Here is a 16,476-nt window from a genome sequence, read left to right as displayed (position 1 = left end):
TCGAGGAGGACTTCAAGCAAACCCTTTGGAACTTAAGAGGTTGGAGAGCCACCCCATCTGTGGATACTGTAGTACCAGAGTTCCCTATCCCAGAAGAGCCGGGTGCATAGGTGTGGAATGGTGTCAGAAATCGCCGTCGTTCTCAATGGAGGGCTGTGAAGAAGTACTGCTGCCGTGAAGGTGAAAAGGGTCCGGAGGAATCCAAGCCTGGATATGGGAAGGAAGGAACCTGAGAGCAGAGGGGACAGAGTCTGGGTCACTTCAGAGTGACCAGGGGCTCAGTAGACGAATGCGCACTGATGTCAGGCGCTTCAGGTGAGAAGAAGGGATGCTTGACTCTGAAGCCACAAGGACCAGGAGATATCGAGGATGACCAGGAGCCGGAGGTGAGCTGTCCCGCGAAAGAAGTCGAGTTCTGAGGGGTCGTTGTCCGACTGGGGCACCAACAAGCCTTGGCAAAAGTAACCCACACAGGAAGGTCAAGCAGGTTACCATGTAGACCAGCAAGGTCAAGGGGACTCACCAAGCAATTGGGAGTCAGGGCACGCCTGGAGCAACCAGGAAAGCCAAACAGAAATCAAGATGACCCTCAGGAGGACCCACAAGCCAAATGACCAGTAGTCGCAAGGAGACCTCGAGCAAGATTGCAAAGTACCAGCCCACAGAGCACTCAGTGCGAGGAGGCCGGAGTTCTTTGGTGCAAATACTGCTCAGGGTCAGGACTACCCACTGTGTAAGGGTTTAACCATACCTTGTGCGTAGTTGCCGTGAGTGTGAGGTGGGATGAGATACCCATTGTGTAAGGGTTGAAAGATACTTTGTGGTAGTTGCCCTGAATGTGAGGCAAGATGGGGTGAGAGACCCTCTGTTTAATGGTTGAAAAATACCCTGTGAGTAGTTGCCTTGATGTGAGACAAGGTGGGTTATATGATATCCACTGTGCAAGGGTTGAAAGATACCCTGTGAGTAGTTGCCCTGATGTGAGGAAAGGCGGGTTATGTGATACCCACTTGTAATATTTGAAAGATACCCTGTGAGTAGTTACTCTGAGTGTGAGCGTAGGTGGGGTGAGATACCCACTGTGTAAGGGTTGAAGCTTTTATATGAGTTTCTTCCTAGCTGGTCAAGGGTGTGCGGTTTTGATAGATTTATTGGATGTGTTGTTAGTGCGTTTTATCACACGTAGACAGGTCATCTAGAAAAAGGTTATATGTTTATTCTTCAAGTTGTATCTTCAGTTACAGGAAGGTGGTAAGTTCCATGTAATGCCCCACCAAGAACACCCTCCTTGCTGCTCAGCCCATACACTCAAACTGATCCTTCTTCAAGCACAAACACTCTCTGCATTCTTATGACCTCACTACTGGCTGAGCAGCAAGGCAGAGGGCAACAGTGGGGAGGATGCATTATATTAGCAAGTAGATTACAACAAAACACGTCTTAGAGCAGGAAGGTCCCCCAAATGTAATACATGCTGCCACAAAGAACTCCTTCAGAGGCCAATAAATCGAGCGGCCTTGAGTTCGTATCAGTAGTAGTGAAAGCACCATAAACCCACAAGACTAGCAGCAAGCGCTACACAAAAATTATGTTGTGATATGAGGGCAGGCCAAACACAGATTATAGAATAAATGGGAAAAGTGCTGATTTAAAGTGGCCATTTTTTCGACATTATGCAAACACTGTGTAACAACACACCGTAACCAAGTCTCGGGAACCAAAGCAGTGCTATCTGTTGAATCCACTGATAAAGTTGGAGACCTTGTAGGCCGTGATCAAAGTGAGGTGGTGGGAGGGACAGGAGGGCAACGTACAGGGAAGGGGCATGCACTGATGGGAGTAAGGTGGTGGGAAGGACGGGCAAGCCACAAACGGAATGCAGACTCTATAGTTGTCTGCAAAAATTATGTACTGTTATGGAGTGCTACCCTGGAACTTAAAAAACATAAAGTACTGTTCCAAGTACATGGCCAGTGGAAGGGCAAAACTTGTTTTAAGCTGGTAATTGCCTAATAGTAATGTAAAGCAGCACAAAGTGCTGCTTTTCATTACTTAGCATCAAGTGGGCATTACATGGGCATTCCCATGCAACCACCCAAGCATTTTAATGCAAAACCCGATCTACCAAAAATCTGAGGCATTTGAAAGCAGACGTTAAACGGAGCAATGTTTTCTTTTCTCCTTTTTTTTTTTACAGACTATGCATGTGTGCTGCAGTGCTTCACTGTACAACACCTGCAAAGTAGGAAAAGTTGTAAAGGTTGTCTAGGCATAGTATTTCATACTGGAAGAAAATCCTTCCAGTACGAAACCTATACTAGACTCAGGCACACACCTTTGATCTATGGTGCAAATGTGAGTGTGTGGCGCAATGCAGCAAAATTCTGCCCCCGCACTAGGGAGAGGGAAGAAGAGAGCCATATCTCTGTAGATATGGCACTCTCCTGTTCCCTTTCTGTCACACAATGCCTTGCACCATTTTTGGCTGCTATGCTGCGTTGGTGACGTTTAGATAAATCTGGCTGCTAGTCTGAACAAAAAAAGGACATCAGCTACAGTCCATGAGCTGCCAGTGCTCTACTCAGAACTTGTGAACTCTTCTTCAAGACCATAGTAGTGGCTACAAAAGGAAAATAAAAACATCTAATGGCCTGAGTAATCATCATCTGTTGCTATTGTCTCCCAGAAAAGTTTTATATACAGCGAACTCGACTGGAAGGTATTTGAGCACTTTACATGAGCACCAGTTATATTACACAAGGACACATTCATTTTTGGTCGGCACAGGGAGATTAAATGATTTGCTCAGAATCACTGGATTTTGAGCCCACACTGAGACTCAAACCTGGTTCCCCAGCTCCAAGTTGGGAGCTCTGGCCATTATGTCAGTAATACCGTAATGCGGCCCTTGGCCTTCTGTGGAAACTTTCCTTTCTAATGGAATTTGTTGTCATTGGCTAGGATGCTGACCCCACAGGCGTCTATGGGGAGGCCATTGTCTCTATGTAGGCTGCATGCAGAGAAAATGCAGAGTGTGCATGACTGGTTTGGTTAGGCCGGGGCCTGACCAAACAGTCAGAACACTCAGAGTTGGCAAGCCACTCCTTCCCTGAACTTGTGCAGGACCGCCCACCCGCCCGGCGGCCCTCAACCAGGCATACCTTCTGCTTTCTCGCAGTGCAAGAAGCAGAAACATAAAATGGTATTTAAAATACCATTTTATGTTTCTGCTTCTCGTACTGCGCGAGAACAGTGAGGCGACACTCCTGCGCCCACGTGGAGGAGCCGCCCCTGTTCCAAGGACTAAACTGAGGTGTGAAATCCAGAGTCTTGAAAAAACATGTCTTACAGCCTGCCCTCCACCTCCACAGACCTGACACACATTTTTGTGCAGCTATTCCAGGGATGCCTCTTCACAATGAAATCCCTGCCACTGTCAATCGTGCATCCCCCCCCCCCCCTCCAGTCTGCTTTCTTGAAGCAGAGCGCATGCCTACTGGATGAAAGTCATCCAGAGGAGTGGCACGTTTACCTTCTTCATCACCGTCAGCCTCATGGATTTGCTCTCCTACAGTTCCCCTATCATTGCCAGTGCCTGTACACGTAGCCCAGAGGATTCCTGGGTATTGTGATGCCTCCCAGGCGCTCTACAATGTTCTATAGCCTGAAACACTGGATTTATCTAACTTGATCCTGGCAATGTGGGAGTGTTCCTTGTTTGCATTGTGTGAAAGAGGGTGGTGGGAGGCCCTGCTATTCCCCAGCTTGAATGCCTAGTTCTGTCTACGTCCAAGTTGTTACGTGAGAACTCCTCCTAGCAAGATCGCCTCCACCCTAGGAAGAAAATTGCCACGTCTGTTTATCCCGCACAGCTTGCTGTTTGCGACTTTCATGAAATACACAAGCTGGCTGCCACCATCTTGAAATCCTCATACAATGGAGATGTGCCTCTATCGCCCGCTTGTTGATGTCTGAGACTCTGCTCTTGCACGCCACCTGCAGGGGAAGCCTTTTCTCTGCAGCTTAACAGTCCTACGAGGCAAACGGAACACTCACGCTAGTCATAGAAATGAGGCAAAGACTATAACCCCAAATTACCCCCTGGTTTTTCAAGATGACAAGGAACATCTTTGGTCAAAAGGTTTGCTTTCAGACCTACGAGCGCTCGCCACTGGTACCACACACAGCTACAACGTTGACTGGGAAATGGCTTACTGGGGACACATATCTTTGTCATGTACTGGGATTGTGTTGGTCCAAAAACGATGTTATTCAGTTCAAAAACACACTGGGATGAGTGAGAGGCATGCATACCGATCCAATACTTGCCACAGCCTTCTAGCTTCTACTCAATAACTTGGGGAAGTGGAAAGAAGAGAAAACTACAGAAAGTAAAGGGAGTTCGACTGCCCCCGGAAATCAGTTTTATGTTTTGAAGCGAACATTCAGATAGAGCAACACTTTAGAGGTTGGAAGAATAAACAGAAATTGATCTGGAGAGAGAGAGAAGCCTAGAAGCTTATTCCATTACGTTTGTAAATGAATACACAAGTCCCTCCAAGCAGGTGTTTATTGCCTCTCATTTCAGATAGTACTTTAAATGCAGTTAGAGAATGGAAACATTAAAAGCATATAATTAAAGGAAAAAATATGCAGCTGGTATCAGAAAAAACGAAATGTTTGGAGGTGGGAGGCTTGTGGATACCAACTGCTCAGTGTGAGCCCACAAAACGATTGCTTTTCTGCTTCTTTTTTTGAACTCCATTAAAGACGGAGGCACGTGTTGTCGAAGCTTTCGCCATATTCAGTGCAGCCTTGCATGTTATAAACACATTGAGTCTGTTTTTATTCTAAATAAAAAGGGAGAGTGTTACCTATGCATGTGAATAAAGAAAATTGTAAAACACCGTTCTAGTTATAAAGTAGGCCTTGTGTTAAATGCATCTTTCTCTTCAATGCCCTATCCGACTTTGGGCTTGTAGCACATTGTGAACACTGTGGAATTCAATCACTAACAAGCATTGGCATGGCCAAAAGCTCTCGCTTTTGGGACCTTATAAGTGTTTAGCCATGTAGCACCTTATCCTGGGTGCTTTGCCTCCAGAAATTGAAGAGCAATACAATTACGTCACACTGGGTCATGCAGTGTGATTCAGGTATACAAGCTTTGCCTCAAGATAACATTTCTGCATTGGCATAATGTAATCTCTGCGCACCTAAAAACAAAACAATTTACCTGATCTTGTGTAATGTAATTGGTGCTTTTGTAAAGCTCTACAAAACCTTTGGGTCATTCGAATTTGTGTTCTAAAAAAATGCCCCCCTCCAGAATGATTCTTACATTGTGTAATGTATCTAGCTCTGATTTGAAGTGCTCCAACACCTTCAGGTCACTCGAGTTCACATTATAGAAGCAAGCGTCAGAGGAAATGTGACAGGAGTTACCCAAGCCCTGCCCTAAACTGTGCTGCTGAATATCTGGTGACCGAGGCTTGCTAAAGCAACAAGCAGCAAAGCGGGAGGGGGTTGAGGATCTCTCGCACTTTGAAGTCCGTGAAAATTAAACAGGCGATTTCGAAAACAGCATCTGAAGCGTATGGCATTTCATCTCGGTATTTGAACGGGCTCTGAAGCTGAACCACCGAAGACAAGCAAATAGTGACATGAGCAGGAATCAAAGAAAAAACATAATCTCCCAAATGAACACATAAACACAGAAGCATAATGTTAACAGTAATTGGGTGGTGCTCTGTGGGAGGAAACCAAACACAAAAAGGAGTGACAAATAGGAAGGATTAACCACTACCGAGCATGCATTTTTGAATGACAATCGAAGGGATGAATAAAAAGGCAATGGGTGGTAGGTTAGACCACAGAGTGAATACAGCAAGTTTTGAAGAAACAGCGCATGCGCTGCCCAGGCTCAATCTAAAAAAGAATAGCAGTAATTATTGTGATGTCAGTGGTAGTAGCATCTACATACAATTTCATTGGAAAGTTACTAGATTTTAGTTCAAAACTTTTCCCTATAAATTGAAATTGTTCCAAAAGTACATTGTTTCTGAGATTAAAAATGTTACTTTATTTCTTTCACCCAAGTGAATACACATTCTCCCAACTGAAATAGTGCAGAATATGTTAATATAATTTTTAATGAACTTGCTGTGCTTTGAGTTCCACATAAAGTGTCTGCATGTAGTTGGTAATTTGTCAAGATGACAGAAGTACTGGTCTCAACAGGAGTAGCTCAGACCACTGGCTCCAAACCCAATGATTATTACCTCTCTTGCCTCTGACAGCTAACCTTTATTTGTTCCAGCAGGGAAAGTAGTGGAAGCTTTTGCTTATAAAGCGATGTAGTGCTGATCTCTGGATCATTTTTTTCATTAAAAAACCCAGAATGCTGATTGGGTGTTTTCACTTGCACCAGGTTTCTCATTTTACTGAACTTGCCAAAATGAAACCGTGACGACAGCACCTTAATTTCCCTCCTTCGGGTAACAGAGTGCTAAGCATACTCCTGTGATTTGTGTAACTGCTGTTGAGCTTCAAGTATCAAGAAATCAGAAGTGGTAGAGTCGCTGGAGACTAGAAAACCAGATGGAGCTAGAATGACCACACATCTAAGGCTCCTAAAAACACGGAGACTCCCTGCTCTGCGCTTGTGCCTACCTGCAACAGGTTTGTGAGAGAAATCATCAGACACTAAACAAGTAGGGCAAATGGTACACCGAGCAGGCGACTCCTCTCCTAGGGGCCTGAAAAACTGTTGCAAGAGGGGTGGAGGGGAGATGTGTGAGTATCAGTCATGTCTGGCCATACCAACTCACAACAGGTATTAGAGATTCTATTTTGATGACAATGGAATCATGTTTTAATACATGTTCCGTCCTTTGCCTCTTAGTAGGGCAATTACCTCTTGAGGTTAGAGAAAAGTGCAGCCCATACAGCTTCATTCATCTTTTGAAATCTCTCTGCATTAATTACCTCTGGGGGAGAAACGTAAATTTTCAAAACTTTTCCTTGGGCTCCCCACATATACTGGTAATATCATTGGTTGTTCATTCAAGGGGCCCTAAAATGTTGGATAAGATAAGACTAAAGTATATTTGGTATGGCCAATAGAGCCATTATTTCTCTCTGAGGTGACTGCCTATAATTGTGAGCCGGATGCTCATTGTCTATTCCCTAAAGGATTGTCTTCTCTATGGATTGCTGTCCTCTTTTGGAACAAGAGGGGAGCCTAATTTTATTACATGTCCGCTTTTGTGCTCAATGACATTATACTGGTGGCAAAGCTACAAGCTTTACCCCCAAAGATGGACGAAGTTGGGAAACATCAATCAGTTTATGAAGTTTGTAGTGTTTCCTACGTTCATGCAACTTGCTAAAAGTTCTATTCACAATAAAAGTTTTTCAACCACATTTCCTTTAATGACCTGTTTTGTTAGAAATTTCTCCAGCTAAAGTTTATTGTGGAGTTTCTCTCCCACAAACTTAATTTATTGGGCATTTCCCCTCATTATTTTTAAACCTTTATAGCTTTGTGAATATGACAGGTGTATAGGTGTTTGGTTAAAAGTATCATCTGCCCTACCTTACCTCTGAAGTGGGTATGGTGCCCAGTGAACGATCAGAATTTTGATCGCACAATAGAACTGAGTAAGCTCTTGCTTCTCCACGGATTTTGTAGTGTGTTCCTCACATTGGTTGTGTAGTGCGTGGGTGAAAGCACCACACTTCCTTTTAAGTGAAGTGGGGCTGTAAAGAGATCAGGTTATAGGTGGTGGTTGGTAGACTTGCACTCAATAAACCTAGTCAATATAGGACTAAACGTATATACATTAGGCACAGGTTAAAGTTCCGTAAAGCCTGTTTAATCTTGGATATTAATTTATTTATTTATTTTACAGAGTTTTATATAGTGCGAACTTGACCTGAAGGTATGGGCATCAGAGCGCTTTACATAGCACTAGATGTGTTACATGAGGACACATTCATTTTTGTTAGGCACAGGGAGAATACATGATTTGCCCAGAATCACAGGACGTTCAGCGTCATTGCCGAGACTCGAACCCAGTTCCTCAGATTCGAGGTCGACTGCCCTAGTCATTAGGCCAACTCCTCTCCCCAATAATTTCATATTACACTTATTCTATACCAAAGATTGGTAACAATAGTAGATAGGCACAAACAATAAACAAACAGTTCAAATATGTAGACTGAACGCCATGGGTGCTAAATGAATTGACCATAGTAGGAGTGAACTTCCTTTTTCCATGTGTTCAAGCTCATTGGTGTGCACAAGGTGGGGCCAATAGTGAGCTGAAAGTTGGTCTCCTAGACTATGGATCTGGGGTTAGTGTAGCTGAGCTGCTGCTTAGGACACGCAATGGGGTGTTGTAGTAAACTTACTTTGCCTTGGTAGTGATGTGGCAGACCACAAGCAGGTTCTGAAGAATGCATTTTCAAGTGGCACACTAGAATTGGGAGAATCTGGCAGTTTTTGCAGTTTTGGGCTGTTATAATGGCAAGCTGATGTAGGGTTAAACAAAATCTTACCACCACTAGATGCCTCTGCTTCCATGGTCCTCAATTGGTACAGCATGTCTTACTAGATTGGCTTCTTGCCTCTTGGCCCCGCTGGAGCACCCAGCTTGTAGAACAGCATCTCACTTGCCCTCATCACTCGCCATTCAGAAGAAACAGAAAAAGGCTGAGACCGCCCTCAGACGAACCATATTTAGTCTTGGTCCTCCTGGAGTATTGGCAAAGATTCAGACAGTCCAGGCAATCTACACTGTGCATTCATGTTATTTTTTATGAGAGATCAAGCAGCACCATGAGGTCACTCTTAGACCTGTGCCAGCTCTTCCAAAACCTAAATCTAAATTTTTTATTTGAGCTGGTGATTGCAGTTGGACCCACCAACACTAATTTTTGAGGACCAGCATTCATTGACCTTTATCAGAATTTGAGCCAGAGCAAGAGAGTGAAAACACACTAGGGAGCAAGAAGGGTGTACAAGAAAAAGGGAAAATTGAGACAAGGGGAGAAGGCATCAATTTGCACGAGTGAGATAAAGAAACAGGTGGTGTCTGGTTGTGGATTACAGAGGCATGGGGCAAAATCAAGACTACACAGTCTTGGTTTTTGGCATGCTGACATTCCGTTGTACCAGCCACAGGCTTCTGAGCAAAACTTTGGGCACCAGCTCTTATTCTTTTACAAACTAAACACTGCTTAATCTTCTCCTGAAAAGTCCCTAATGGGGTGAGCTATAACCTAACTCCCATGTCAGTGTTGGAGAGGCAGCCAGTCTTCCCTTCAATGCTCATGTGTTGTTTCTGTCAGAGGCAAGCTTTCCATGGGCTCTCCACAAAGACATGATTGAACATAGGTCTGCACTTGTACAAGGAGGTATCCTGTGGATGGATTTTATGAATTGGATAGAAAGGGTTACTAGAGCTCATATGTCTTTCCAGCACAATTGTTTGCGTCCAATATGCCTCTTAGCCCTGCCCTGGTTAGGAAGTGTGCCAATCCAATGTCCTTTGTCAGACTACACGCCCAGTGCCCCTGGCTTACCCAAAGCAGAGGACAAGAGGACATGTCGGAAAGATGCAGGTAATGGAAACAGACCTATCATTTCTTATGGAACGGTTCTAAACCATACATACAGTGCTCAAATATTACACAATTATTTAAAAAACTTAAAAAGCAGCGAAGGAGAAGAAAGTATTTGCAACTATTCACCCCAAATATAATTTGTTTCAGAAGACACAACAGTGCATGTACAGTGAGCATTTCTACATGTACTAAAGAATAGATCCTTTACCATAAGTCAATGAAGATGTGTTTCATCGACAACTTAAACATACTGCTGTCTTTCTTCCCACAGCACCCTCAATGACAGAATATGATACAGATGCCCCTTTCAATGAAACAGAGACCACTATCACAGTGATGCTGAAGCCAGCCCAGTCCAGAGGAGCTCCAGTCAGGTACCGTTTAATGATGTCTGTCACACTTACTGCCCCTTCTGGTTCTAAGTTCATACGTGGACTTTAAATACCTGTTTCTTGGAGAAACTATGTAGTCCCATTATAATTCCTACATGTTTACACACCGTGAATCTTGAAATTATTTTTTGTGTTAGTGCCAGTTATAATGGCACATATTCGCTTTTTTGAGTAGATTTTCTCTAATTTTTGCGCTGTTTTATGAGTTGCATCTCAAGTGAGCTTGCCTATTTGAACTGTAACTCCAGTAAGCTTTCCTCTGAGCGTAGGATCTCCAGAGACCTTTCTGGGAGCGTCTCCTACTGGACAGGGGTGGTGGGGCGGGGAGGGGGGGATGAAAAGGAAAAAACATATTTACCTGCCTAAGTCCGACCGCTACCTCTCCGCCGTCCTCTTCTTATCTTCGTCCTGTCTGGAGTCTGGCAGCAGGAAGCACCCAGGCTCTCCTGAGCCAATCACAACGTTGCAAGGCAGCCTTTTGATTGCTCTGAGTGCCATGTTTCGGCGCTCAGACAGGGAATGGGAGCCTGGGTATGTTCTCCACCCAAGCTGTAACGCAGCCTGGGTGGAGAGCATGCAAAGTGAGCATGAATGTTTGGCTGGCCTGAGACAGCTGGCCAAACATTCATGCTCATTTTGAGTGGGCAAACCACTCCTCCCCCTGGCCCCTGCCCTGTTAGCAGAGCAGCCACACCCGCATTTGGAAATGGAAAACAAAATGACAATAACTTTGGTTATTATCATTTTTTAGTTTTCCTTTAACTACTGCTCGCAGGGCAGCTGGGCAAAACTCCTCTGCCTTGGCGGAGGAGCTGCCGCTGGGACCTTTCCTCTAAAATGCATCCCTGGCACGCTTCTCATTTTGAAGATGTAAACAAGGGGCAGTCGAGTACACCTCTTACTCCTGTCTGCCCAACGGATTAAGATCTGGGCAAACTTCAGAACCTAAGACCTCCTCAAACCCAGGAAATACACACACACAGAGAATTAGTAATTAAATCTTCTAGCCCGACAGGGTATTTTGATGCAAAAAACCTAGACTTAAAAAAACAGAGCTGTTTTTTCCCCTGGTGTATTGGTGGCAAGGGTTGACGGAGGTGGGGCAAATCTTGCAATCCTGAACTGAAAAATAGAGGGTTTTTCATCCAAGCAAAAACTGATCTGATCTGGCTTGTGTTTATCAATCATTTTAATATCATGTGTTTCCAGGAGACTTGGGAGTCTTCACCTTCATTTTGGTTAGATGGTTATAAATCTTTACAAGTAACCTCTATCCCCTCCCCTCTGGAGCGAGCAAAGGGCAGGCTGATTATGGTGATTTTGTTACCTATTAATGCCAAATTATAGCAATAGACACAGGGTACCTCCTTATTCAGGCTGTGCTAATTGGGTTGTCAAAATCTGTTAATTTCTCGTTGAGTAATTTTTATAATGCTAGTGCATTAGCATGTAATCTTCGGGTGTTATTTACTTTTATGGAGTCTTTCTCAGTGGTGTATCAGAAACCTTTTAAGTTTCTACTGTTAGGAGACATCGACATTAAGTGGGTTGCAGCTGCCAAATTCAAGTTCCCTCTGCACTTTGAGTTTGAATTGTCTTCATGTGGAACACTCATGTCACGGTGAATTTCTAAATTCAATATTTAATAGATTTGATCTTGTCCCCATACTAAAGTTGTGTTATGATACAGAGGCCATTGATTATATTTTAGATACCCCTACTTTGGTTAGAGATGGTATTACAGAGTGCATGATTCTATTTTTAGAGATCACAACCTTATTAGTATTGTTTTGAATGGTCTCGGGCAAGTGATAGACCTCCAAACAAAGAAGCCAGAGCGATGCTCGTATTGGCACAGGATAGGAGAATTAAATGGGCAGAAAGAATCCAGATGGACTTGGGGTGTAAATTGTTTAACAGTTGTGCGTCTGAGCTCACCACCTGTTTAATGATATATGCAGAAGGGACAGATGCATTAGCTGCCTTCAGTAAAATGGGAGACTGTATGCGACAGTTACTGGTCACTCCAGCTTTCAAATCCATGAATAATTCTAGCCCTACGTGGTGCGATGTTGCTTGCTCCAGGGCTCATAGAGGGTTGATAAAGGCCCTAAAACCGTCTCCCAGGGATAAGGAGTTGATTGTATCCTGTTGCCTTAATTACAAGCGTGAATTTCAAAGGTGAAAGTCATAATTGAGGGAGGAGGTTTGGGAACATCTTAATAATGCTAGTTGTCTTGCCAATAAAAGTAAAGGTTGAAGCATAGTTAACCGTCCTTTGTTTGCTCCTTCCGGTCGAGCTGTGATTTGTTCCCACATCTATGGTGAATCCTGCGTGAGTCAATTTGCCGACATTTATTCTGTGCCTACTTCCACTTTGGAGGCTAGTTTAATGGCAATGAACGCATTAGGCTCTTTACCTTTGGTTTTCACAGTGGAGGAAGTTAATGCTGGTATATTAGTGCTATCAAAAAACAAGACTTAAGGACCTGACTGGATCCCAGGAAACTTGTATAGAGTGTTCCAGAGAACTTGGCTCTAGCTTACACAGACTATGAATGTGGCTGTTAAGGAGGGGCCCCTCACACGTGGAATACCTCAATTATAGTTCCCATTTTTAAAAAGGGGGAACTAAGAGGACCGTAAATGTTATCAGTCCATTTTTGTAATAGACTCAGTCATCAAAGTCGTGGGGATGGTAGTGGTAAATAGACTTCACAGTTGAGCAGAGGAGAATCACATATTGTCAGACCTGCAGTAGGGCTTTAGGCCCGGACTAAGCAACATCGATTAATGCCTAAATCTACAACTCTTGGTTGATGCGTAAACGATTGCCAAATGAGGCACTTTATATATGGCCTTATGGACCTGAAGCAAGCTTTCAATAGAGTTAACCGAGTATCTCATGGACAATACTATTAGTTATAGGTGTGTACACTAATATCATAGCTGTTCTTCAAGACTTTCATAATAATATGTCAGCTGCTGTGCGGTAAACTAGAGGGAGCAAGTACTGATTTTTTTAAGGTACAGTGTGGGTGCGTCAAGGGTGCATTGTTGTCCCGGTCTTGTTCACCCTATACATTAAAGGTTTGCAACAACACCTTATAAGAAAAGGGCAGGACCCCACTCTTGCCGAAAATTGGTCTCAACCCTTTTTACTTTAAACAGATAATGTGGTGCTCTTATCTAGAACAAGAGTGGGCCTGCAAAGGTCAATAGATTATTTTGTGAACTTTATGAACACTCAGGACTTGACAATAAATTACAATAAGTCTTACGTGATGGTGATAGGCCTGAGGCAATCAAGGGTCAAAGCAATTTATGCCCGGGGTCATGCTCTGGCTAAGGTTTCCTAATTTTCCTATTCAGGGGTTCTTTTTGATGATGCCTGTTCCTGGATTCCCATATTTTCTACCAAGAGAAATATGTTTTCCAAAGCTATTACAGCTGTGTTGAATTTTGTTAAGAGGCTGGGTAACAAAGCCCTTCCGGCTGTTTTGAAAATCTATCAAGCTAAATGTATGTCTGCCATGACCTAAGGTTTTGAGATAGGGGCTACAGAGGACGGTTGTCTTTGCAGGTTGTTGAAAATAACTACCTTAGACTCCTTTTGGGAGTTCCAACATGTATCCTTGCTTTTATTGATCACCAAGGGTTAGGAGCACTATCTAGAGGATACATTGGCCTTCTGGCCGCAAGTGAGATGGATCTCTGTTAAGTCTCGGGAGGGGAACCAGCTTAACAGGATTATTTTAAGGGATTGTTTATCATTTGATAATGCCTGGAGAATTCCATTGTTTAAGTACCTAAGTTCCTCAATTTCTAGTTTGGGTCATCTGGAGCTGTTCGAGAGACCTGAGCAAACTTTAATGGTGGATCTGGTCTTGATGAAGAAGGCATTCATTTCTGTCGGCCACCTTCACAGTGTATGTTATGAATTATTAAAACTCTCGATTTGAGTTCACTACTTGTTAAAGACAGTCCCACTGATTGAGCCTTATCTTATTAGGGTTAGTGTACCTAATCATCGATTTTTGCTGACGAGGTTCAGATTGAACCAATTGCATTGGCTCTAAGCCTTACCCACAGGAATGAACAAAGGATTGAATTCCAGTCCATGCGGCTGTGATTTAGTGTCTGAGCAAAATATACATCATTTTATCATGTTTACTAAATAATGTGTAAGCCAGGAAGATCTTTTATTCTTCCACTTTTCAAGAATCAATATCCTTTTAAACAAGTTCGGCCATACCAAATATTTCTGAAATCATTGGAAGATGATTTTGTGTGTCACTCTGTTGCTAGTTTACTATCAGAGGCACTTAAAATCTGATTTTTGTTTTCTGATTGATAATTTGTTTTATTGATTTTGGTTTAGATAGATGTTGCATTTTTATGGCATCGAACATTAGGCCTTGTCTACTTGGTAATAATATGTATGTATTTTATTGTGATTTTTTTACGTGTTTTTTGATGTATGGTTTTTATATAACCTTTTTTTAAATGTTTGTATCATTCCAAAAGAAAGTAAATAAATGAAAAAAATGAAGGGCAAAGAATAACGAAAACAATACAAAAGTGATTATATTGTTTTTAACCTTACAACTGTTAAAATGTCACACATACTAGAGAAGAAAGATCAGGGCAATATTGATTCCCTATCCAGATCCCCAGGGATCCTGATAAGAAGAATCCAGGCGGGGAGAGATGTAAGGGGAAGTACGAGAGAGGGATAGACTTAGGTATCCCTAAGGTCCTGTGAAGCTGAAGCTTCCTACATCATTGAAAATGCTAAAAAAACAGAAAGAGGACAGTATCAGAGAATGGTAGAAAGAGAGGGTAGACAGAGTACCCTAAGGAGACAGGCAGGAAGGAGAAAACAAGGACAGACACTAAAAATGGGCAAGTTCTATAAGCAAGAGAAGGAATCAAAGGCAGCGGAAGAGGAAGGAATGTAGAGAGAAAGTGGAGTCTAGAACGGTACCAGGAGCGTTGAATCCCCGGACGCATAGGAGAAGAGGGCTTAAGTTGAGGACTGAGGAGCAGTGGAACCCTTCAGTGGCGACCAAGCTGAAAACACCCCCCAAAACCCTGGAGGATTCTGACCAGTCTTAGGGGATGCAAGGAAAGTAGAGAATGCAGTACGCTTCTTACACTCCACTGGCTGACGGAGTAAAAACTGAGCAAACTTGCGACCCTTAGACATCCTCAAACCCAGAAATATACATACATGGGAAAGTTGTAATTCAATCCTCCGGCATAACATAGTAGTTTGGTGGCAATAAGCCCCAGGCCTAAAAACAGTGACTGAGAACTGTAAAGAACTATGACTTTCAAACGCCTAGACTTCCCCAGAAAGGTCATGGGAACCTATTTTTATAAAAGTCTCTCTGAGGACATTTTTGTTTTCTTTTTTATTAAAGCACACATGCCTATAGGCCTGTACAAGGAGCCTTGCTTTCTTAATTACCTAAGGCCCCGATCGACCAAATCAACAGAACCTCTGATTAACAGGAGAAAGCTATTTATTTTACATTCTTTATAACTTATCTGGTGCCATATTCTGCTCTGTCCATGGGCCGCTGCTGGCGGTGCAAAGATCTTGCTGCCTCTTAGAAGAATGAAGACAAAGTTCATTAGTCGAGTTCCAATAGAGACTTATATTGTTGAACTAACATACAACTGTGGAGTGCAGCACAACTCAGACAAATAAACTGCAACCCTCTGAGGGAATTGTGAATTTGTTTTAATTATTAATTTACGCTCCTCTACGTGCACCTACAGCAACCTGCAAAGTTCAAATTCTTTGGTATTCGTAGCGTTTCTGAACACCATGAATAAATGAATAAAAGTGCATTGTTAAAATACAATGGAGACATCATGTGGGTATCCTGATACTGTGCTGAGACTGCTGAGCTGGAACTCAAATACAAAGTCACAATGGTGCTCTGTCTTGACGAGGAAGGTTATTAAAGCTTCTCCGAATGCAGAATGGCTCCAGCGGGCACTGAGGTAGTTAGGGAGTGAGCTCCATCTCTTATCAGTCATAAATGAAAAGAAACAACCCCCCCCCCCCTGTCCGCTGCTCCGAATCCAGGAAATAATGACCAGGTTGGGACAACTGGATCAAAGAAACACAGGAGAAATAATGATGAAATCGTGGGCACAAAAAGCCGGGACGTGTGTTGGAAATAGCTCTAGTGATCGATGACTTGAAGAAGAATTGCTAGTGGTCTGAGAGATGGGCACCAGAATAAGGCCCTTAGTAAACTGGGTATAGTCTCTGTTTGTGTGAGGCAGAGAATCATGCGAGCAGCAGGAGCGCCATGAGCTGTTCAGTCATGTTATTCATGTCATACAATATCAGAGCAAATCCCAGATCGCAGTGCACGGATTTTGTACAACTATCAAGAGCGGCAAAAAGGCAATAGTTATGTTAAATCTGCACATG

General features: G+C 43.2%; 1 protein-coding gene across 4 annotated transcripts in view; it reads left to right on the top strand.

The window, feature by feature from the left end:
• The window catches only part of PTPRT (protein tyrosine phosphatase receptor type T), a 1,546,842-nt gene that overhangs the window by 1,087,397 nt on the left and 442,969 nt on the right, over nucleotides 1-16,476 (top strand). For all 4 annotated transcript variants that reach the window (XM_085619228.1, XM_085619229.1, XM_085619230.1 and 1 more), the window contains exon 11: nucleotides 9,902-10,004. In XM_085619228.1, coding sequence (XP_085475354.1) covers nucleotides 9,902-10,004 — 103 coding nt within the window. The remainder of the gene's footprint in view (nucleotides 1-9,901; nucleotides 10,005-16,476) is intronic.

The sequence above is a fragment of the Triturus cristatus genome, chromosome 7 (assembly GCF_964204655.1).
Source record: "Triturus cristatus chromosome 7, aTriCri1.1, whole genome shotgun sequence".
Classification (NCBI taxonomy): Eukaryota; Metazoa; Chordata; class Amphibia; order Caudata; family Salamandridae; genus Triturus; species Triturus cristatus.
This window is presented reverse-complemented; position numbering and strand designations above follow the sequence as displayed.